Below are 25,482 nucleotides of genomic sequence, written 5' to 3' on the forward strand. Positions count from 1 at the left end.
TGCTCAAAAAGGCAAGACGTTTCCTAGTTGAGTTGACGCAAAGCCTTTGGAGGTTGACGCAGGGCCTATGCAGGGCCATCGCAGAGATAGCCGGGGATAGTTGGTTCAGCTGCCGGAACAGCCGGGATTTGCCGAGTAGAGTGAAGTAATCTCACTAAGTTTTTCTGCCAGTTTATTTCCTTTATAATTGGATTTCCGGAAGGGCATCCAGAGTTTTATTTAGAAACTACTGCTTAATAATATAAAACCCTCAGAGCTGCTGCACCAGTTTTCTCGCATTGGGTTTTTCTGGGGATATTTGTCCAAAAAATACTGTGTCACTTGTGTGGATTTTTCTCTATTGTTCTGTTCTTGTTTTGGGCATATAATTTAATTGGTGTAGGCTGCAATGTGTTAGCTTCAATATTTGCTGTTGGAAGCAGTAAATAATTTGTTTCAGTAATTGACAAATAGGAGAAGTTTACTCAGTTGCTGCAGTGGTTGATTTGGGTGGGATTCTCGAATTTTCACAATTATATCACTGTTAAGGGCCACTTTAGAATCTGATTATCAAAACTGAGAGGAAAAGAGAGGACAAGAAACAAACCCTTAGGCCTAGAGGCCTAGTTGAATGGCTAGATGGACTTCCAATGTGTACTAGAGCTTCTTCAAACACCTGCAACACCAATATTAGCTTGATAGAAATTACAAAATGATAGATCAACCCTCCTATGACTGAAGCCAGGGCTTCTAGGGCTAGTGTTGGACTAGTGAGACTTCAAAACCCCTTGAATCCTTCCTCAAACCAATGGTAGGTTTGCAAAACAAATTGTTAGCTTGAAATACAATAGTTCAATGGAAAAAATGATATGCAAACAACTTTAAACCCTTGCCAAGACTTACCATAAGCCTGCAAACACAAAGATTAGTGCCAAAATTAAATGCCAAAGCCAAATAAGAGCCCACAAAGGACTGCACTAAGGAGAAAGAGGCCTAATGAGGCTTGCGTTAAGGAGAAGATGGCCAAATAGGTTTGCGGCCTAGAGTTAGAAGCCCTCTAAGGCCGGCGGCCAGGGGTAACAAGTTAACAAGACCCTTATACTGCCATAGAAATGATTTCCTTGGAATGTGTGTTTGTCTGATCAAACCCTAGTTTGTTGATATTTGTGAAGTTGGGTTTGACTAACACATGATATGAAATGCCTATACATGATGATGAAGTCCTAAATGTATGAGATGACCTGCTTGTCGATGGTCATGGATCCTAGGGTTTGGAACTAAGCCCTAGTCAAAGTTTGTTTTTCTAGGATGATAGTATTTGTGAAATTCTAGGGTTTTGGAGTTGAACCTTAGTAGAAGTAAAAAATCTCTGATGTATGATGACAGTATGATGATTTGAGATTTGTGTCAATATGAGTTTTAGTTGGGATTGGTGTTTGAGAAAATCTAGGGTTTGCAACTAACCCTAGTAGAAGCTGGTCATGTTAATGACTGAGTTGTGATTGGCCTTGATTGATTAATACTCTTGTATGAAACCCTAGTGGAAGTCTAACATATGAATTTCGAAAGTTCTTAGATACTTTGTTGATCTATATTTGTTTGAATTGTTTCTAGGGTTTTCTATGTGTTGTAGTAAGGTATGTCATACTTTTGGAAGAAACATTGAAACCCTAGATATAATGAAAGTTGTTATGAAGTAGTCTAGGGTTTATGACAAAGAACCTAGCAAGATTTTGAAGAGTATGTGTCTCTTGTTTAAGTTTGGGTATCTGATATATGTAAAGTTGAAATGCTTCTGTATTTCTGATATGGCTAATTTCATGCTTCTATAGATTTGGTTGTACTTGCTATCTAAGTTGTGCAGCTACACAATCTTCAATATGGTGAAGATGTTCATTGATGTGGTAAGCATGATGGGGATGATGATAACTCTGATAAAATGGTTGGAAGCCACGAAAGATTCTCCGATGTCGAAGTAAAGAAGTTGATCTCCCTAGATTAAAGAGGGAGCCTAGGAAGCTCCTTGGTTAGGAGGGAGGGCATAGCATAGTTTTGATTGGAGAATGAAGTTTGAAGGATATGTTGCTGTATGTCAAGGCCTACTGTGTTGAGAAGCAACATCAGGAAAACCCTGAAGGTTTGTGTTTATTTATGAATATGTAAAAATATATTATTGATTGGGGTTGTGTTTAAATCTCTCGAAGGTTTTGATAACATGCTGGTTACCAACCAGTTTGATCGGGAGAGATTTGTTGTCCTTGATCTGTTGGATCAAGGATGGGCTTTGTGAGTGAAGCATTGCCTAGGAGGACATTTGGCTGATACTTTGTGTTGATGTCTAGGTCCGAAGTTGGAAAGGTGGTGTTGATTATAAAGCTCTGTTTTTGAATGCACACCTAGATCTTTGGGTTGGTGGTTAGAAAGTAAGCCTGATGGTACCTAGAGAGGCTGAAAGCTTGAGTCCATCTTAGTTCCACCCGAATAGATTGCCCTAGTTAGGAATCTAATCCATGGCATTGTGGTGCCTAAATTGTTGAGAGACCAATGGATAGATTGCCTTGGTTAGGAATCTAGTCCATGGCATTGCAGTGCCTAAAGTTCTTCATGGTTCATATAGTTGAGATCTTCCTTGTACTTGTATATGATGAACACCTCCCTAGTTAAGAGGGAGTGTTGGAAAATGTAACTAGGTTCGGCCTTCATTAAATGTATTTGAGTCATCATGTAATGTACTTGTCAAAAGAATAAAGATTTTATTATTATTATTATTATTGTGACTTATTAAAGCATGGGTTTCATGCTTGCGTCACCATGTTTTAGGTCAAAGTCCCCATTGAGGAATTCTAGGATTTATTTTGAGTCAATAGAGTCATTGTACTTTTAAAGAGACCCTTCTTGGGCTTTTGAATCATCTAAAAAGGTTAAGTATTGAGTCAAATATGAATTATGTTGTCTCCACACCAAGTCGGCTTTAAGATGATCAAGTCGACCTCAAAGGAGGCTATTCGACCTCACCAATTTGAAGCACTCTCTCTCACAAGCAAGTTCGATCTCTCTTGAAGCCAGAAGAAGTGCGAAATTTGAGAAGGAAGTGCGAGTTTGGTCTAGGAGAAGGAGAAAGGGAAAATCAAACCTTTGGTGCAATCTCTCTCTCTCTCGTGCCCTAGTTTGGAAGATCAAAGTTCTCTTATTGATGCCATAGCCAGTTGTCGTATGATGCCGTAACCAGTTGCTGTGTTGACGCCGTAGCCAGTTGCCGTGTAATGCTGTCACCTCAAGAAGCTGTATTGGGCCAAGATCAAAGGTTCTAAGTGAAGATCAACGTTTTTTAGTGAAGATCCAAGTCTCTAAGGCAAGGTCGAAGTTGCTGGGTCGAAGAAAGTGCCGTCGTTGCTACTGCTATTGCTAGGTCAAGAAGGATCATCTGCAAGTAAGGAAGAAGGATGACTTGGTGTGGAGGAAAGTTTGTGTCAAGGTCAAAGTCTTGGAATATCTTTGGAAAACTATTGAAGGAAGAATTACCGACTGGGTTTTCCCTAGAGAGGGATTTTGCCTTGGCTGTGAGCCTACATTTGGTGTCCATTGTTTTATGTGCTATTATTGTGGTAATTGCTTGATGAACTAAAAGAAAGAAGATATAAAGAAACGTAATAACAAATCAAGAACATGACAAATAATTATCAAGAATAAGAAAATCTTTTTGCCTTTCTGATTTTCTAACAGCAGAGAGGCAAAGATAACCACCAAGAGGCTGCACAAGGGTTGCGTAGAAGCCTCTAAGAGGCATTTCGATATTGCTAGGGAGAAGCAAAGTTTCAGTTCCAGGGTTTGGAAAGACGTTCCAAAGGCCAGGAGAGGCGTTTTCCCAGTCAGTAGTAGACTAGATGGCTTGAGGAGCAATTGATTCAGGCAAAGCATGTGCGTAAACGTGATGTAGGCCTACGCAGAGGTTGTTTGAACTTTGGATGACTCACTTGGCGCTGTAGTCAGAGCCCGAATTGTTTGTGGAGGTGAGGAAAATTCCTCACTAGATTGTTGCTAGTATTTTTCTCTGTAGGATTGCTAGATTTCGGCATCCTGTTGTACTCAAAATTTCTCACTGCTGCATAATAATAAAAACCCTTAGCTGCTGCACTAGTTTTCCCAAGTTGGGTTTTTCCGGGTTCTTTTGTCCAAAAATAAGTGTCAATTTTTATGTGTGTGTGCTAGCATATTTCTCAGTTTCCAACACTATTATTTTCCGCAGTTTTATTTGTGAAGGCTGTAGTGTGATTTATTCGATATTTGCCGTCGCAAATAAATTGTTAATTAATTAACAATTAGAAGAATAAATTCTAGTTGCTGCAATAGTATTTCAGACTTGAAATTTTCACATATCTAAAATCCAAAAACACTTTCATTCTACAAATCTGGTTTATATATTAGCTTCACAAAGACAAATTTGTATATTATTAGGGCTTACCCTTGGAAAAGCACCAACCAAAAGTGAGGACAGCCAGTGAGGTGTGAACATATTTGTAATCTTATTAGGGTTTCCCCCTTGGTTGAAAACACACCAACCAGAAGTGAGGAGGATGGCCACTGAGGTGACAGTGGGTAGTGTTCTCAAGTGCCTGTAGGGTTGCGCTTTCTTGTTGGACTTTGAATTTCTTTTGAAGTGCAGGTTTGGGTGGTAACAAGCCCGAAGTGCAGAGGGGTTGTGTGAGATGACAGTCGCACCTCTCCTAGTTACCTTATAACTGGATGGTTTTGAGTATTAAAAAGATGCATGCATGGATTTGCCTCAGGATTTTGACGAAATTTCTGCTGTGGAGAAATTTCTGCCTCAGGATGCATGTACAGATTCTGCAGTCACGGGATGCGCGCCAAGATTCTACTTCTCCCAGAATTTGTTGGCAAGATATTTGACCTATTTCAGCTGGGGAAATCATGCCTGTTATCTTCCACAAAATTCATGCTTTGTATTGAAATTTGTGCAACGCCTCAAAATTTGTGTCATAACTATTTTGTAATCTGTGCCAGCACTTTTGAGTTATTTCCTTGGAAATTTTACTCCAATACGTACCACCTTCCGAAACCTCATATTGTATTATGCAATCTGGGAATGCTCTAGCTGCTTCATGAGTTTCAGATGTGTCCTCTTGACTGCATGGCTCTGATACCATATCAGATATTGCATCACAATATTAGCAATTTCAAACCAGCCATGGACAGAAAATTATTCAATAGTATTCCGAAAAATGAGTCGCTTATGTTGTCTCAGTGAGAATCACTGCTCAACATATTCCTCAACATCATCTATATAGCCGAGTGACTCTCCATTTCATATTCCCCAACATCTAAGTAGTAGATAGGACTTGATTAATATTAAGTCAGAACAAGTTAATATGATAACTTTATGATAGAATGAGGTTCCTAAGATAAACTCGTAAGTTACGAAGTAAGGTCATTACACTTTATCGAAGTCCTTGTTTTTTCGTATGTTTGTGCAAATATTAAAAAATAAAACACATGCATATCTGCTCTTCTAGTCAAAAATAATTTTACATCAAATTACCACTAAATAATGGTGAGAGTTCAGGTGCTCACGGTTATGATAGAAGTGTCGAATGCTTAGATTCAGTAATACAAAAAATTAGCCGATTCTCTTCTGCTCAATTTCCATATTTTCTTTACTAACAAAGAGTAGAATAAGCCTGCAGCAAATATGTTTCAGTCTTTTCTAGCCAAAGAAAAGTTCTTGAATCAACATCCATGTTCATGCATATGGATTTTCATGCTTAATAAGTTAATTGAACTAAATTCTAAAATTAATGTGTTATAGTTGCAAGCAAGTGCAGTTTATTGTTACTACATTTTTGTGCAAGTGATGGTTGAATGCAATAATGTTTATGATCTGGTACTTTTTCCTCTTATTTTGGTTAGCAAGTGTTACAGATTCAATTGTTTTCTGTTCTATATTTGCATGGCTGTTAATTGTTTTGTATATTTCTACCCAGGTGTGCAATGAAGGGGAAAACAAAGATGGATCAAGAAGTGAATACTATGACCAAATTTGTAATGTTCGCTTGCCTCGAGGACTTAATCCACATACTGTTGCACCAGAAGAGCTGGCAGCGTCATTGGGGTAGGGCAGTTTATTCTTGTTTCCTTGTCAACATGTTTCATTTTAACTGAGTTGCTTGAAGCTTCAACAAAGGTCCTGATTCTCACTTCTTATTAGCTGCTTGCAGCAGATGTGTCACTCTTGTTGGGATATCAGTGCCCAAATTGTGTGCTACTGGGCCTACTAGGCTGACCTATGACATAGTCTCTTTCCTTTCCTTATCTAACGATTTTAATAGTGCCCTCTGATCCAGTGTTACACGGGGACTCGCCCCCTCCAGGGGTCTAGTTTCCTCGCTCCCCCACGCTCCGGGGACTTGGGGATGAGTAGGGGGCGTTTCCCCACGCTCCCAAAAATCAGGGTACGCAGGGGGACGTGCCAGGGGGTCGTTTCCCTGTCCTGAGGGGACGTTTCCGAAAAGGGGGACGAGGGGGGTCGTGAGGGGACGAGGGGGGTCGTGAGGGGTCGTGGGGGGACGAGGGGGGACGAGAGGAGATGAGAGCACGCTTTAAAAAAAAAGGTTTAAATTAACAGTTTTAAAACTAAACTAAAGTTAAACTTTAATTAATTTATAACTAAAATTTAATTAATTTAATAGACACGTAGGGTTTTAAGTTATAACGCATAGGACATCTATGCTTGACGTTAGATCGAGATGAGAACTTGGAGAAGAGAGATGCCATCAGCTTGTAAATGATTGAAACTGCTTCCTGGAACACTGGAACTGACTACTGCACTGCTGCTACAAGCTGTGTATGCTGAGAATTTGGTGATTTGAATTTTGGACGACAAAAAGTTCTTTGTTTTATGTCAATGAAGTTAATGAACACTAGAAACCCTAGGACTGTACGCTGGTAAAGCTGTGTTCACCTGTGGGAGCTGAACTGGGCAGAAATCTGCACAAAATAATGAGCGCAATGAAGATATTTTTTGTTGTTGGTTTTATATAGAAAAACATCTGGAGTTTTTGATTGGGCTTGTGAGTCTGAATTGCTGAGCTGTGAAAAACTTTGCGATACTCACCAATTAGATAACCTGCAAGTGCTCGCATGTGTATTTTCTTGCTGGTAAGTTAGACTCACTGTTAGCTAGTCTAGCCTGTAGTTGTTTCATAATGGCTTGTTTCAGCAGCTGGGCCGAATTTGACTCTCGAGTCTGAGCCAAACTTGCCGGGATTTTCTGCTGGTTTGGACCCAATCTACTGTGTTAACTTTTTGCTCCAGAAGACCTTGTTTTTTCTCCAAGCAATATTATCTCTGTTAGATTAGAAATTACTTAGAACTGAATGCTATCTCTTGTGGTTCTTCTGGGTGCAACAGATGACTAATGTGTGATCTATTACTGTGTCTATAGAATATACATCTATGAGCTCCTATGAATTCATATTACTGACTGATTTACATCTTCTTACACAGACACACACTAATACACACATTAGTTACTTCAAATCACACCACAAATAAGTGGAAGAGAAAACTTCAGCTAAAGTCTAGAATAGAAACTTGCCCTTAGGGATCATCACATTGTTGTGTCAAGTTATATTGATAAGTCAAAGCAAATTGGTTGGTATTGAAACCGTATTTTGTGTGGTTCATGGTAAAAGATCTTTGCGGTTAAAGACCTTTCAATCTCATAGTAAATTTCCTCCTTGTTGATCATAAAATTTAATGATATTTGAAGACACATACCCTCAACGTTATATGTTATCTTTAATCTTTAAATTTATGTTATCTTGCATTGAGCTCAGCTGATTCAAACCCAATTGTCATAGTGGACTCAATTAATAAATTATATTTTATATTTATAAGTTTTTAAGACCCTGACGCTCCCCCACGTTTCCTAAAAATTGGTGGGGAGCTTTTGCATAGGCCGCTCCCGCATATCCTCTCTCCCTCGCCCCCTCGTCCCGGAACCTTGGTGGAACATTGCTCTGACCTTGCCTGTCTGAGGGTGGACTGAACTGTTAATTGTGCCCATCTCTGTAGTTCTGATACCATATTAGATCCACAACAGCAAACTGGAAGAGATAATATTTCAAACTAATTGATTCATCTTCCTAAAAGTCCTTTCGCATAGCTTTGTTGATGTTTTGCATAGCTTTGTTGACGTTAGTAGCTCGGGCAGGTACTTCTGCACAGGCCTAATTGTCTAGGAGTTTTGGGAGTCGCCTAGTAGACCCTTGACAGTATTAAAATAATTGACTTTCGTAAGATAAAGTGAGTTAATCTAATGAAATGCACAAATTATTTGCATTAGTGAATTAGATGAATCTCAACACTTGATTTCAAGTGACCATCAAGCACTTTGGAGATTAGGGTCATGGATTTGGTCAATAACTCAAACTTATAAAAGGAAAGCTAGGATAAGGGAGAAGACACACAAGACATCTTGAGCACAAGACACGGTGAGAGTGAGAGATCACAGTTATTGGGTGGAGGAGGACTTGAATGAGTGTGCAGGGGAGGAAGGTGCAAGGGCAGCAACGGAGACCCAGATCAAGGTTGAAGGAAGATCCAGCGATTGATCAGCTGGATCAGTTCCACGTTCTTGTTGTATGTAATTTCCTCAAAGGGCCATTATCCTAGGAAGGGAGTTCACATAAGTTCTGAATTTAATAAATGGCGGACTGATTTGAAGTGCAGAAATTTTGTGCGCATGTGATTGTGAGATTAATATTTAATTTGCTTCTGCTGATTATAACTGTTAAAATTCAAGCCATGTTATTATTCAGTAGATCACAAAATCTTGTGTGCATGTGATTGTGAGATTGTTATTTAATTTGCTTCTGCTGATTATAATTGTTAAAATTCAAGCTGTGTTATTATTTCATTAGATCTGATTTGCTAATAAGTAATTAACCACATGCAAGGGTTAGAAAATTAACAAGCTTCATGCTGGGAGAGGCCATTCACTTCATGTTTCTATATTCAAACATTATAATTGACCAAATCTAAGTTTTCAAGTCATCACAACTTATTACAAAACAGATTTCCTAACTTAATCTCCTAATTTTCAATATATGACCCTTAAATATTTACTTTACAAGGTAATGCTGTTTATTTTGTCTTTTCTGCCAGGTTGAATGTGCATCCCATAATGGCTTTGGTTATTTTGAGTATGTTCTTTTTTGTATTATGTAATATTTCTAATGGAAAATTTAACAGTGCGTACCAAAGTTGCATGAAGCGGGGACGTTTTTTTGGAAGCGGGGACGTGGAAGCTTCTTTTCCCAAAAATCTAGGAAGCGAAGCGTCTCGGAAGGGTCTACTATATATATATATTATATACTTTTTTTGCATTTATATTAAAAAGACATCCCAAATACCAAATTAGTTGTAGAAGACAGGAAAACATGCATATTTTTACATAAATCAAGATAGATATCACATCCATGATTCCATTGTACATCAATGGTTAATTATTCGAGCATCAACCATCTAGATTCTGACAATTACAAACATACATCAAATTTTTAAGCATATCATAAAACATAAAACATTTAGAAGATAAAATCATCAAACATTCAAGTAACTTATCTAGCAAGTGAGCAATTGTCAACATGAGTCATGTCCAAAATTCAAATAATAATGTTTACAAAATAGTCCACTTGGCCACCAACAAGACTCAAGTACACATTGAACTAGGAAGAGTAAGACAAAAAAGTTCAAATTCACAACAAGAGTCTACAAGTCTAATCTATGACAAAAGTTAGTAAACTGTGAATATATCTACTAATCTTTCCTCCTTCCACCACGAACAAGATGTGAGCCTCCACGTGGTGGTAATGAAGAAGATGGTGGCTCTGGAAGTTGTGGCAGTGACTGTGGAACTAATGAAGATGAATCCCTTGCTGTTAGTGTTGAAGCATGAAACCTGGAAACCAAGGGACTGGATGGGGGCGGCATCTGAACTCGTTCATCATCATTCGGGATAAGAGCATCCTCTGATTTCTCTAATTGCAACACTCCATTCTCCAAACTGGGCTCCTATGGATTTCTGTCCCAAACCTTAAGGTCTTTATTAGTCTTTGCATCATCATAGTGATGGGACAACAATCGCAAGTTGTTAGTCTTTGCATCATCACAGTAATGGGACAACAATCGCAAGTTGTAGTGAACATAAACCAAGCTCTCTGCTTGATCTAAATTTAACCTATTCCTTTTAACATTGTGGATGAAAGAATAAGAGCTCCAACACCTCTCTGTAGAAGAAGTGTTTACTACCTGTGATAGCACCCGCAATGCCAAAGTCTGTAGAAGTGGAGTAACACCTCCATCCATGTTCCACCACTCAAGAGAAGAAAAATTCTCTTGATGTCTAATTGCTTGCATGCTCCCAAATGGGCTAGTGCTAAGCGTATAGTTGCTCAATTGTTTCCGTACCATCGAAACCTCCTCCTCCTCAGGGACTAATTTATCCAATGCTCTCATATAACCAGATAGAACCTCTGGATCTAGGTGTGGTTTTCTCTTGCTCCCCCCCAGGTGTTGGTGTTGAAAGCCATGATGGATGATAGTATTTAAGTGTCAGAACATATGCTAAGGCATGCAATGGAACGTTTAGCATATCCCATTGTTTTTCCACCTCTACACGAATATAATTGTACAAGGTGATATCTCTAGGATCAACAATGTCTTTAATCTGCCCCAACATGCTATCCATTTCCTCATACACCTCCGCAATTATTGGCCAATTTGAATCTGCAAACTTGATTATGTAATAAATTGGTTTGGTGAATTGCAAAACATATTTAATATGTGACCAAAAAAACATGTCAAGAATAGTGTCCTTGGCTACATTAGCACCGTCTCTATCAGTGTTAATTTCCTCCCATGATTCAGAGGTCACCATATTAGTTAAAACTTGTCTCACCTTCACTAGCCACCTAAAGGTGAAGTAATAAATAACTTGCAAATCTTTTTTTTGCAAGTTTAAGCAACTGCAACTTGTAGTAAGTTTCATAAAAGTAATTTACCCTTGGGGGCCTTGTATGCTCTGTGATAAATTTAATGAGTTTCTTCCCTCTCTTCTAAAGCTCATTAATCCATCCACATTCTTTATGCTTCACAATATCATGCATCAAAAGGTTCAATGTGTGCACCAAGCATCTAGACCAAAAGATGTGTGGATGACTATGTTCTATAACTTTTTCCTGCTGCCTTACAATTTGCTGCATTATCAGTGATCACTTGAACCACATTATTCGGACCAACATCTTTGATTGATTGCAATAGGGGATCTGCAATGTTTTGGGAAGTTGCATTGACGAAGGAGGAGTCATGACATGTAATAGATACTGCACCACTAGCAGAAACACCAATAACATTTATCAAATGTTGGTGTCTAATATTTGTCCACCCATATGATATAATGGATACCCCACAATCCACCCACTCAATTGTAAAATGTGTCAAATCTCTTTGAATCTTTGTTTTTTCTCTTTCTAATAACACTGTTCTAGCTTTCTCATAGTTGGGGCTCTTGTATCCTTTTGGGGCTTCATTGATGGCCTTAACCATATCATGCCAATAGGAAGAGTGAAGCACATTGAATGGTACACCGCAAGCACAAAGAAATCAGACTATCTTTCCATTCACATCATCCCTCCCAACAACATTAAGGAAATCCCCTTTTGTTCTTCTACTTCCAGAGGTTGCAGAAGTACCATGAGGAGATGAGCTACCAAATCTAGAGGTTGCACTTGATTCGGACAGAGTTTTTTGTTTCATGTTTTTTTGTTGTTCAACCTTCTCTATTTGGATGTATTTTCTTCTTTGTTCAGTTGAAGCATTTGGGTAAATTTGTATCCCCACGACACCCTTTTTGTCATCACTGTCCAACACCCCACAAAGATGCCTCCTCACGCAAGTATTTGAACCACGATATGGTTTTCCTCCATGACAACCATGAGGGCACAAAAACTATAGCTTCCACCACCTTCCCCCTTCAACTTTGGTCACTTAGTTCCACAGGGGTGTCATTGCGTCTTTCCCGTCTAGTGTTTCAATGTTCTTTTCAGGTTCATCCCCTTCCTCTTCAAACCCTTTCTCCTCATCATACATTGGGGTCACTCATATGGGGACCACTATCCTCTTGTTCTTCTTCCCTTCTATTCCTACTCCCCCTTGCCATCATGAAAACCAAATGTGGAATGATACATAAAAGCCAAAAGAACACCATCTTGGAATATGAATATAGGTGGTGGACAACTTGTAATTGAATGAGCAAGAAGAAAGAATGGGGAAGAGTAGGAGAGAGAGGAGCAAAAATACAAAAAACAATGATAGAAAAATGAGGGAGTTTGGGGTTTGCACTTACCTGTTTAGCTCTTGTAGATGGAAGACCTTCTTTACTCCTCCAAGCTCCTCCTCCTTCACTGCTCCTAGCTCCTCCTTCACTCCTCCAATTTCTCCTCAAGTCTCTCTTCTCCAAACTATATTTTCCTCTCTTTCTCCTCTCTTCTCCAAGCTCTTCAAAAATACAAGAGTGAGGAAATGAGAGGAGAAAAGGAGTTTTATTCCCCTCATTATTTTGCCTAACCCAAGCTAAACCCACCCCAAGCACAATTAAGCAAAATAAAAAATAATAAAAAAATGAATTTAGTGGGTAAGTCTCGCTGAATTGGCCGGCGGCCCTCATAACCGCTTGGGATCCACCCGGAGTTGGCGTGTACAGAACCGCAGATTGGGTCAGACGGTTCCCACAGACCAAGAATTTTTTTTTCGGCCCGATCCGCGGTTCCAGGGCTAGATCACCCATGGATTCGTATGGGCCGCGAATTCGACTTTTGATCGGGGGGGGGGGGGATTTCGTGAAAAACTGGTGCATACCAAAACAGTAACTTGGAACAACGAGAAAAATAAACAACATGGCCACAAATCAACACACAAATGACACTAGGAAAATACACTGAACTGCTTTATTAATAATGTGGAATTGGGTACATAGAATGAGATGAAATGATAGAACTTGGGCTTGCCAAGCAAGCTGAGCAAAACCCAAAAAGATGTCTCTGACCCAAGTGAAGAATAACCTTGGAAGAGAAATGCGCACTGCCTAGTGAATAATCCGTTGTTGGCTGCCAATTGAGATGATGATTTCTGCTCTGAATACTGCTTGGATCAGCCTGAAACTCAACCCTTAAACTCCTCTCCAAAAACCCACGAAAACCCAGAAAGGGATTGACTCAAATCCAAGTAGTGTGGAAGATCTTCAACAGGATCATATGGCCCAACTAGCCAACTAGTGAGTACTTCTGCAAGAAATTTGCTTGCTAGAAATAACCCCAACTCTGCCACTGAGAAATGCTTCCCTAATCAAAAAATTAGCCTTTGGAAGGCCTAATTCCTTGGCCCTTGAAGCTCCCTAACAACCTAGCTCCAAGGCCTGTGCAGGCTCTATGTAGTGAGGTCCACACACTACGAAGGACTGGAGAATTCAACCCTTAGGAATGGCCCAAAAGTAACCCTGCAAAATGCCACCAAAATCTCAGCTCCAAGATGTGGAAATTCTCCTGCAATTTTTGCTCAACCAAATCACTGAAGGTGGCTTGGATAAGTTGCTAATTTGAGCTGCCTCTGCGCCTAGGAAGTGCGCACAACTGGTTATGTCTGCTGCAAATATCTCCATGTGGAAGCCCTAGAATGGACTCCCTAAATTCTTAGCTAGGGAGACACTTAAAGTTCTCCGGAATTGGTGTGGATTTTGTTTGAAACCCTTGTGTTCAACAACACTCCAACCCTTGCATCGAACAATTCCAAGAGACGTAAAATCCTGAAGTGTAATAGTCAAAAGATGATCTGGAATGCCTCCCTTTTTGCCTTCATATACTCTTGGCCCATGTGTCCCCTTTGGTGGCCCCCACTTCCCACTAGTTCACACACACTCTCTCTCTAAGGGGTGCATATTGCCTCCTTGTGGCCCTCCTTTGTGAGCATGGGACCCATTTATCCATTTCTCCTAAGTCCAACATTTGCTTACATTTTCCTCCAAACCTTTGCCTCTTTGCCCAAGTGACAAAATTGGGTTGAAGGCTTCCCTTTTAACAAGTTATGTGATGGGGGATATTACAGTTGTCCCTGCCAAAATTTGTTTATTCTCAAGCAACTGCACAACTAGGTGTTGTAGTACTTGCTCTCCCTCCCATGTAGCATCCTCCAAAGGCAAATCCTTCCATTTGGCAAGGAATTCCCTGACACCGCTGTTTTTCAGCTTCCTCTCTTACACCTCCAAGATGGCTTCAGAAACCAACACCAAATGTCCCTCATTATCAAGTGGTAGTAGCTCCAGCATGGCTATCACCTGTTGGCCCAACGCCTTCTTTATGTGGGAGACATGGAATACGTTGTGCACTTTGCTACGAGGGAAAGCCCCAACTCATATGCCACGGTCCACCTACCCTTCTTGCCGGATCACCCTGTAAGGCCCATAAAAGTGAGGCTTGAGCTTCTTGGCCCCCTTTTGTTTGAGTGAATACTGCTGGTAAGGTTGCAAGTGTAGGTACATTAGGTCTCCCACCTCAAATCTCCTCTATGTTCGGTGGTGGTCTACATACAGCTTTTGCTAATTTTGTGTTGTCTGCAAGGTGTCCTTGAGAGCCTTGAGGATCTCTTGGCTCTCCTGAATCCAATCCTTCACCCTTGGGGCTTTGTTGTCCCCAAACACCATGTCAGTGAATGATAGAGCCTCATAACCATAGAGCTCTTTAAAGGGGGTCACCCCAATGGACATGTGGTATGTCGTGTTGTAGCAATACTCCCCCAGATGAAGCCATTTCACTCATGCCCGCTGCTGAATTGCCACATAGTTACGTAGGTAACCCTCTAGCCATTTGTTCACAGTCTCGGTCTGGCCGTCGGTCTGAGGGTGGTAACTAGTGCTAGGTGTGAGGTTGGTTCCCACCAGTCTAAAGAGCTTCTACCAAAACCCCCCTATGAACCTGCTGTCCCTGTCATTGATGATGCTCTTGTGGAGACCATGTAACCTGAACACCTCCCTGAAGAAGAGCTCAATTACCTGCGAAGCTAAGTACCTAGTTGGAATAGTGAAAAGGTGGGCAAACTTGGTCAACATGTTCACCACCACATATATGCAATCTCACCCTTGAACAATTGGGAGTCCGGTGATGAACTCCATGGAGATACTCTCCCACTTCTGTTCTGGAATCGGAAGAGGCTGAAGCAACCCGACCAGATGTGTGTGCTCCACATTGTTCCTTTGACAGGTTCTACACTCCTGCACATACCTCAAGACATTGCCCTTGAGGCCTCTTATGTAAACTGCTCCTTGATCGACCTGTAGGTTTTGAGGAACCCTAGGTTTCCTGTACGAGGAGAATCGTGGGTTGCCTACATGATCTTCTCCCGTAGTGGAGACCTTGGCACCATGTAGATCCTAGTCTTGTAGTAAATCACCTCATCCATCACCCTGTACCTATCATCCCCAAATGTGCCATCCAGAATCTCACAATCCTGTTGATTCTTGGAGTACTCCACCAATAGTTGCATCCTCTAGTGCTGGGTGATGTCCATGAGAGAGAGTGTTGCAGGCCTCCTAGACAGTGTATCAACCACTACATTATGTTTTCCCTTGAGATACTCTCAAATTCATACAACTAGAGCTTCTAGCCCACTTTTGTTGCCTCTAATTGAGTTCCTTTTGGTCTAGGAAGAATTGCAAGCTATTATGATCTGTCTTGACCCTAAAACGGTTCCCCACCAAGTACTATTTGAATTTGGCCAACGCATGCATGATTTTCAACATCTCCTTATCATAGATTGAATACAGTTTTTCGTAGTCACACAACTTCAGGCTTTTGTAAGCAATGAGGTGACCACCCTGCATCAAGATTGCTCCAATGCCCTCCCTTGATGCATCACACTCTAGTACGAAGGGTTGCGAAAAATTTGGCAATGCTAAGATGGGGCGTGGACTCATGACTACCTTGAGGTGCTCAAAGGTTTCCTGTGCCGTGGATGACCACTCAAAACCCCCCTTCTTTGTGAGGTCCGTAAGGGGTGCTGCGAAAATCCCTTCACAAATTGCCTGTAGTAGGTATAGTTGCCCAAAAATCCTCTCAACTCTGTCACGTTCCTGTGAGTTGGCCAATCCAAGATGACCTGAATCTTCTCCTGATGAACCTGTACTGCCTCCTCCCCAATCACGTGGCCCAGGTAAAGCATCTCTTTGAGGCCAAACTCACGCTTGGACATCTTGGCATAGAGTTGCTGCTCCAAAATTCGCAACACCTCCTCCAAGTGCTACAAGTTCTCCCAATTCCTACTATAGATGAAGATGTCATCAAAGAACACCATTACATATTTGTGCAGTTGCTTGCGAAATACATAGTTCATGCAAGACTGGAAGGTGGATGGTGCATTGGTTAGTCCAAAGGGCATAATTAGGGACTCAAAATGCCAATAGTGACACCAAAACGCTGTGTTGATTTGGGGTAGCATCGGATGTGCTCTAGCCATGAAAATTGGTGGAGAGGCTAAAGCACATGAGGTCTCCAAGACCAAGAAATGGTTTGGGCAGAATGTAACCGGTTTGGGAGATATTAAAATAATTAATATTTTTAATGGAGTTCCTAAGTCTAAACTTAGGAAAAATAAAATATTAATGGGTATTAATATAAAACTGAGTTAGAATGGTCCAAAAGTCATGGATCAAGCCAAATCTAATCTTAGTCATTGATTAGAGATTTAATCTCGGCCATTGATGGACCAACGAGAAAAGTATAAGAGGAGGCTTGAGGGTCAGTTGGAGAACACACCAAGAGAGATCAAGAACTCAATTTTCTGGGGCTGGGTTTGCTGAGGAAATTGAGTGAGTGATCTGGGTTGCAGCCGAGGGGCAGCGAATACATAGAAGAGAGGCAGAGATAGTATCAGGAGGATCAACACAGAGTCTAGAGAGGGACACAGAGCCAGCTAGAGGCCACGCAGAGGCAGCCAGGAGCTGCGTAGAGCTAGAGAGGGCCAGCGTGTGAGACGCAGAGGGTCCAGGGGCTGACGCAGAGGCTCCAGAAGTTGATGCAGAGCCCAGAGAGGCTGAAGCTGGGTTAGAGAGGCTGACGGAGGCCCTAGAGGCAGCACTGGGAGAATTTCATGGGACAAACTGGGATCTGGTGTGCCGGATAGGTTGACGCAGTCCCTATCAGAGTGACGCAGAGCAACATAAGCTGTATTGTTGTTGTGGGATCGTTCATCCGGTGATTTAGCTGGAATATTTGTCTCCGCCTGAGAGGTACTACTGCTGAGGGCATTCTCTATTGGGTGAGCCATTTTTGGCACCTAGGTTGTATTTTGAAAACTGCATAATAATAAAACCCTCTGAATAACTACACCGGTTTTCCCGCATTGGGTTTTTTCGGGGACATTAGTCCAAAAACAACAGTGTCAATTGTGTGCTTGTTTACTTTTAGTTGATGATTTATATGTGTTGATACTATACTTGTATTTATTTTCAGTATTTACATGGTAAATAACTTGTTAAGTATTGAACAAGTAGGAAGAAATAAATTAGATAGTACATGAAGAATTTATAATGGGTTAAACTTAGAAATTCCAACATGGTATCGGAGCGTGGTTGTAGATCACAAGATAACTGAAGGCATCAGCCGAGCAGAGCAATAGCAGCAAAAATCGCTGTCCCAAGTGACAAACGCTAATACTAGCGGAAAGAAGCAAGGAAGGGGTGACGCAGAGGGCCTGCATCATTAGTTCGAGCTAGGAGGAGGATCAACGCAGAGGCAGAGAGGAGCAGACCTGACCTACGCAGTGCTCGGTCATCTTTCTCAGTCAGGAAGGATCGACGCTGTGGCCAGGAGGTGCATATTTTGTCGGTGCCGGGATTGTGCAAAGCCTAGAGGCTCAGACCTTCAGATCGCTGGGGCATAGGAGGTTGTGGGTAATTTGCGGAGCGAAGCTAGTGGGGTACTGTGGTCAGAACAATACCTAACAGGGCAAGACCAAGGAGGAGGGATTTCCAGAAGGGAAATTGAGACTCAGAGGGAGTCGAACCAAGGACTTCCGGGAGGGAAGTAAAGAGACTCAGGGGAGTCGGAAGAAGAGAAGCATAATGGCTGTGAATGGACTGATAGATCAGGATAGGTTGGATGGGGCATCCAACTTCGTGGTCTGGACGGCTAAGATCTTGTCCATTCTAGATAGATATCGCATCAAGGACTTTGCCTTAAAAAAATAGCGATCCCAATTGACTCAACTGAAAATGAGAAGTATGAGGAGGCAATGGCCAGGGCGAAGTGCATCATCCTTGATGGGGTCAAGGATCATGTGGTGCTGCATATTGTCGAGAAGGACACGGAAAATGAGATGTGGGATGCCCTAAAGAAATTGTACCAGCATGCTTCCGTGTAGAGGGAGATGTTACTTGAAAATCAGTTGAGGTCATACCAAATGCAGAAGGGAGAGCAGATAGATGTCTTCCTCGGTGGATTGAAGGAGATCCGTGATCAACTAACTTCCATAGGGGCCATGCTGGATCAAGAATTGATGGTGAGGATCGCATTGAACGCAGTCTCAGAGGATTGGGAGGTATTTGTCGAGAGCATACTAGGCAGGTCGAGCTTTCCAGATTGGGAGGAACTGTGGGCTGCTCTTCGTCAAGAAGAGATCAGACAGGTGACCAAGGTGGGGAGTAGCGGAAAAGGGGTCAGAATCAAGAAGGAGGAAGAAGAAGATGCAGCTTTCACATTTGCGGGAAAGCAGGAAAAGAGAAAGAAGAAGGACCTCTCCAAGGTCAAATGCTTCCATTATGGGGAACTAGGTCACTATGCGAACCAGTATCTGAGGAAGAAGAGTAAGGGAGAGGTTTCTGAGACCAAGGTAGCGCCAGCAAGGGCGGAAAAAGAAGTGGAGACAAATGATGACTGTGCCATGAGTGCTCATGCGTCACTTGAGAGGAAGTGGGGACTCGGGAGACATCGAGCTGCAGTCAGACGGACTACAGGCGATGAGGGGTAGGATCCTTGGTGTACCCAACCTCTTGGGTTATACCTAGCAATGGAAGCCCCAAAGAGAAGTAGTAGGATTGGCGGATGTCGGTAGAGACAGATGCGGATGGAGTGACAGAGAGTGCTACAGTGCAGGAGTCCCGGGACAGCGTGAGGCAGTAGTGCGAGATGCATGGAGTTGTTGCAACAGTGCAGAGGTCAGTAGAGGGAGCACTTGTCAGCGACAGAGGGAGCTTCAGCATCGAGAGTGTTTCTAGCCTGACAGAGATGTCAGAGTTGGGAGGATCAATTACTTACTTCTCAGTAATTGAGTTGCAGTGCAACAGTTAGTAGTGGCAGTGCTATAGGCAACACGATGCAGCATGATGAGAGGGGATGCAGTGCAGATGTAGCAATGGCAGTGGCAAGGCCATGGGCAAAAACATAGATGTAGAGGGAGCTGTCGTACGGATGCAGTAGTGGCAGTGGCAGGGCCATGGGTAGCAGTACATGATGCAACAGTGCAAAGAATGCTGGGCAAGGAGGCCTAGCATCAGCACAGGGTTGATGCTGGATGATTAGGGTGATACACGGTGAGGAGTATTACTAGAGCACAGTCCTCAATAAGAGGGAGTGTTGATTTGGGGTAGCATCAGATGTTCTCTAGCCATGAAAATTGGTGGAGAGGCTAAAGCACATGTGGTCTCCAAGACCCAGAAATGGTTCAGGCAGAATCTAACCGGTTTGGGAGATATTAAAATAATTAATATTTTTAATGGAGTTCCTAAGTCTAAACTTAGGACAAATAAAATATTAATGGGTATTACATATAAAACTGAGTTAGAATGGTCTAAAACTCGTGGATCAAGCCAAATCTAATCTTAGCCGTTGATTAGAGATTTAATCTCGGTCGTTGATGGACCAACAAGAAAAGTATAAGAGGAGGCTTGAGGGTCAGTTGGAGAACACACTAAGAGAGATCAAGAACTCGATTTTCTAGGGCAGGGTTTGCTGAGGAAATTGAGTGAATGATCTAAGTTGCAGCTGAGGGGCAGTGAATACATAGCAGAGAGGCAGAGTTAGTACCAGGAGGATCAGTGCAGAGCGGGGAGAGGGACACAAAGCCAGCTAGAGGCCACACAGAGGTAGCCAGGAGCTGTGTAGAGCTAGCGAGGGCCAGCGTGTGAGACGCAGAGGGTCCAGGGGTTGACGCAGAGACTCCAGAAGTTGACGCAGAGCCCAGAGAGGCGACGCTAGGCCATAGAGGCTGACGCAGGCCCTAGAGGCAGCGCTGGGAGAATTTCGTGGGACAGACTGAGAGCTAGAGAGCTGGATAGGGTGACGCAGTCCCTATCAGAGTGACGCAGAGCAGCAGAAGCTATATTGTTGTTGTGGGATCGTTCATCCGGTGATTTAGCCGGAATATCTGTCTCTGATTGAGAGGTACTACTGTTGAGGGCATTCTCTGTTGGGTGAGCCATTTCTGGCACCCAGGTTGTATTCTGAAAACTGCATAATAATAAAACTCTTTGAACAGCTGCATCGGTTTTCCCGCATTGGGTTTTTCTGGGGACAATAGTCCAAAAACAATGGTGTCAATTGTGTGCTTGTTTATTTTCAGTTGATGATCTGTATGTGTTGATACTGTACTTGTATTTATTTTCAATATTTACATGGTAAATAACTTGTTAAGTAATTGAACAAGTAGGAAGAAATAAATTAGATAGTATAGTAAGAATTTCTAATGGGTTAAACTTAGAAATTCCAACATGCTCTCTTCAAGATATCATAGTGACACTAGAATGCTATCTTCAGGATATCTTGGTCTCTCATTCGAATCTCATGGTACCCTAAGCACAAGTTAATTTTGGAGAAGTACTTGGATCCCTTCAACTCGTCCATCCTCGGAATAGGGTACTTGTTCTTCAACGTCCTTTTGTTGAGAGCTCTGTAGTCAATACAGATGTGGACGGTCCTGTCCTTCTTCACCAACACCACAGAAGAAGCAAAAGGACTGGAACTCGGCCTGATGTGGCCCAAGGCTAACAACTCCTGAATAGCCCTCTCTATCTCATATCGGTATGCATTGGGATGTTTTTAGGGGGTGTTGATGACCTCCTGAACCCCTTCTTCCATCTCAATAGTGTGCTCAAACCCTCTATTTGGGGGACACCTAGAGGAATCTCTCCAAAAACTGCATGATGTCTCTGTAGGAGTGTTAAAATGTCTGGATGGGGCTGCCATGCTTGAGTCCCTGTCCTTGTCTCTAAAATCCTGCACTCCATTTGTCATGCTATGTCTCCCTTGCGCAAACATGCCTCCATCATGTTGGCTGTCACAAACTGAGGTGGGTAGAAATGCATTCCCCTCAACACCACCTTCTTCCCATTTGGCCCTATGAATTCCATCTCCATCGTCTTGTAGTCTGTAGTGTAGCGCCCTATAAAATATAGCCACTAAACCCCCAACACCACATTGGTGTCTGGCACGTTCACCACAAAGAAGTCATCGGTGATTATGTACTTTTCCATCGTCAACTTCATCGTAGGGATCATCTTGGTGCACTCCATAGTCTAGTTCTTGGGTATTAGAACTGAGAAGCCCTTAAAAGGCTACATCTCCAAATCCCTCTGGTCTACCAGCTTTGCATATATGAAGTTGTGGGTGGCCTCACTGATCAAAACAATCACTCTCTGATCCTGCATAGTGCCCCTAATTCGTAATGTGTTATATCTCAGAATCCTTGTAAGAGAAGCAATGATGCCCCCCTTGTCACCTTTATAATGCGGCTCCTCCCTTGCATTGTGGTGCTCCTCCTCTCCTCTTGCCTGCTCCTGCTAGCACTCCAGTTCATGCTTACTATTAGAAAACACCTCAATATAGTGGGCCTTCCCCTTAGAACACTTGTGCGTAGGTGCCCAAGGCTCTTGATACGTAAAACACAGTTTCCTCCTCTGGAGGTCCCTCCTGGTCTCATCATCCATCTGCCCACGCCTTGTCCACTTTTTCTGAGGAGGCCTGATGTCCTTACCCTTCTGAGTAAAGGTAGGCTTGGAAGGTTATCTGATGCAGGAGCATCGACCTATCCTCTGAAAAAAATTAGCAAGAACGACTTCTAGAAAGGCGAAATGAGAAAAAGGCATCAAAAGGCAAGGAATTTGTTAAAAAGCTTGACAAATCAGATCTATGAGGGATTATGTTGAGAGCTTTGTGAAAAAGATCATGTTGAGAGCTTTGTGGAGAGGATCATGTTGAGAGCTTTATGGAGACGATCTTGGATCTTGAAATAATCCATGTTAGTGCTTGAATTTGGCCTCACGCTGAAAAAGACAAAAGCCAAGGCAACATCAAACCACTTAGCCTCGTAGCTAGCCCTACGGGGACAGGAGAGGGCTCTCTCCGGGTCTATCTCGGCAAAAGGTCTTTCAAAGGGCGGAGATGACCAATAAAGAACACTGATTTTAGGCTAGTAAACTGATAGGGAAAGTTTGATTTTAAATTTTTAGAGTTTTGTTGGAAAACTGAGCACAACAATTTTGGGTGCGGGGATGAGACACAGTTTTTGCAGAGGTCTTTTTGGGGCAAGGTAGGAGATTGTCTTGATGCCTTTGAATTAAGTGAATGGATAGAAATGACTGGTGAGGAGCTAAAGAGAGCAAGAAACCTTCGAGAGTTCTCCTTAGACAGATGAAAACATAGATATTAAGCAAACTTAAAGGTAGAGCATATAAATTATGAATTCTACCTTAACACTTCATTTACTTAATGTGCAGAAAAGAGGAGTAGGAAAATAATACACATAACAAACTTACAAGTACATGAGAGAAGCACACCATCAACACAAAACACCACAGGAATCCCAAATAGTGCTGCAAAACCCTGGTCTTTCCTTTGCCAAAATTGCAGAGATACAAAGAGTAATACAGTCTAAGCTTATCCCTCAAGAGTCCAACCCTGAAAATGACTAAGAAAGTACATAATATAGGCAAGCTAACACATTGCCTTGCCTCTAGGGGTTGAGCTCATCATCCTAGGAGCTGTTTCAACCAATTCTAAACTGAGCACTATAATCTAGGCAATCAAAACAACTTGCCTCTATAAGCTAGGAAACCAATTCATTCATTAATTTTTTGCCATTTTATGAATGAATCTTCTAGAATAGGTAAATAAGTGTACATCAATTACATCAAGGAGGATGAAAAATCCCACCAAAAAGTCAAAACTGGTCAAATGCTGCGTTTCCTGAGCTGAAGGTGCAAAACTGGCAAATTTCCCTGACGCGTAGCGTGCCATTTCTCAACGTGTAGCGCGCCTTTCAGCCCACTTTTGGGGCACTTCCCGGCATCCAAATGAGGCTCAGGTGGGCTTGTTGGAAAGGTCTGGATGTCTACTTTCCAACCCAAGTGGAATTTCTCAATTTGGTGCCCATTTGCCCCTCCAAAAATCAAATCTCCCAAGACTGCTTCCTATGTGTCCAAAAAGGGGCAGTGAGGTCATTTTTTGCATGTTTTTTGACCTTTTGGGGGCCCAAAACTTGATGAAATGTCTTGGCAGTGGCTGAGCAAGTGTAATTTGTCATGACAAATCCAAAAATGCTGAGTTTTTGTGAAATGGACCTCCCCAACTTAAGGGTAGCGCGCGGCGCGCTACGCGTTGAGCCAAAACCCTGATGCGTAGCGCGCTTGAGCCCTACGCGTAGCGCGACTTTCAGATGCTTTTTGGAGGCCTTCCCGGTGTCCAAATTGGGCGCAGGATAGCTCGTTGGAAAGGTCTCTGAGTCTACTTTTCAACCCAAGTAGAATTTTTCAATTTGGAGTTCATTTTCCTTGTCAAAAATCAAATCTCCCAAGACTGGTCAAAATGTGCCAAATGAGGCTGCCTCAAGGCAGAGTGCTGTTGCAGTCAACTTTTGAATGCCTTCCTCAACTCCAAATTAAGCTCATGATAGCTCATTGGAAAGATCTTTGTGTCTAGTTATCATTTGACTCATCAAGAAAGTCATTTGGCCAACCAAGCTAGGAGAAAACTTGATTTTCCCAAGGTCACTTTAGAGGTGCATCAATTCTCCCAAGGCGATTGTATTTTTGACATTTCTCTAAAACCATGACACCTGTGTAAAAAGTGAAGGAGGTTTTTCTTCTTTGGCATGTTGTGGACAAAAACCTCTCTCAGTTTTCCAAAATTCATCTTTGATTGTTCTGAAACATCTTTTAAGTGAACCTTATCCCGATGTGTGAAACAAGGAACTTTGTCGAAATGAAGCGAAATGAAGGGGATAGGAGGCTTCTGAATTCTTGAGGAAATTTTGGGGAGTAGGGAGGGATGTTAGGAAGTAGGGGAAAGTGGAATCTCAGAGATTGAGTGAGGGGAAGGGGTCCAAAAGGGCAAAACACAGGCCCAACCTAGAAAATTGCCAGGTTGTAGCAAGAAACTAGGGTTTGTGCGAAAGTGAGGAATTTGGGGGATCTCAGTGATGGGAAGCATTTGATAAGGTACATGAAGGATAGGGGAGGGTGTATGAACATCTGGATATAAGTTTTGCTGATGATTTGGCCGTCTAAGAGAAATTGCCTTCAAAACCCTAGGAGAGGGAAATGACCTTGCCTAGGCGCAACTGAAGCATGAACAAGGTGTAAAATGACTCATTAGACACTGACATGATAATGACAACCCTATGAATGATGATAAACTCAGCAAAATGATGACATGGACCGGCATTTGGACAACTTTAGAAGGAGTGAAAGCAAACCCTAGACCTAATGCCTAGTGACCAAATTTTGCTTGAAGACTCTTGAAATGACAAAATTTGACCTTGACACTCTGAGACCACTTTGTAAGAGCATATTTGATCACTGGAGGAAGGCTGGAAAGACTGACACTAACAATCCACAACATTGTAATTTCCTCTATAAATTGTAGCCTTTGGGCATTGAAAAGAGGCGACCATTAGAATGAATATCTGGCGAGCCAAGGCACCATTGGATGCTATGTAATAGTTTAATGGGTTTAATTAATGAAATTTGATTTCTACCTTATGTAATTCTATGTGTGTGCATGGTGATTTAATGCATTGGTTTGATGAATTAATGTTACATGTAGAACACATGGTTCTTCAGTTTGCGGTTGAAGTGAGGATGAGTTGAGTTTGTGGGCTCATAACCCACAGGTCTCAAGATCGAGACCAGTAAAAGGATTGAAAACGACGAGACCCAAAAATTCATTTTCATCAAGTAGGATCAAAGCACAAAAGATTACTGCACGTAGTGTGGAGGAGAAGCAATAGAAGAAGGTACAAGTGATTGAAGATATGGTAAGAGATTTGTTTTCTCTGTGTAGGTGACAATAGAGGAAGGTGCGAAGATTTGCAACAACCTAGAGCAAGGAGTGCTTGAAGGGTTCTAGAGAAGAGAATGTTGATTTTTGGGTAGCCTCGAATGTGATC

General features: G+C 42.1%; 1 protein-coding gene across 4 annotated transcripts in view; it reads left to right on the plus strand.

Annotated features, from left to right (window-relative positions):
* Window positions 1–25,482, plus strand: part of LOC149164347 (uncharacterized) — a 309,541-nt gene that overhangs the window by 193,810 nt on the left and 90,249 nt on the right. For all 4 annotated transcript variants that reach the window (XM_089432068.1, XM_089432067.1, XM_089432069.1 and 1 more), the window contains one exon: window positions 5,979–6,106. In XM_089432068.1, coding sequence (XP_089288194.1) covers window positions 5,979–6,106 — 128 coding nt within the window. The remainder of the gene's footprint in view (window positions 1–5,978; window positions 6,107–25,482) is intronic.

This window comes from Pinus tabuliformis, chromosome 5_1 (genome assembly GCF_031772625.1).
Source record: "Pinus tabuliformis cultivar Carrire ecotype Pingquan chromosome 5_1, CPIR1, whole genome shotgun sequence".
Taxonomy (NCBI): domain Eukaryota; kingdom Viridiplantae; phylum Streptophyta; class Pinopsida; order Pinales; family Pinaceae; genus Pinus; species Pinus tabuliformis.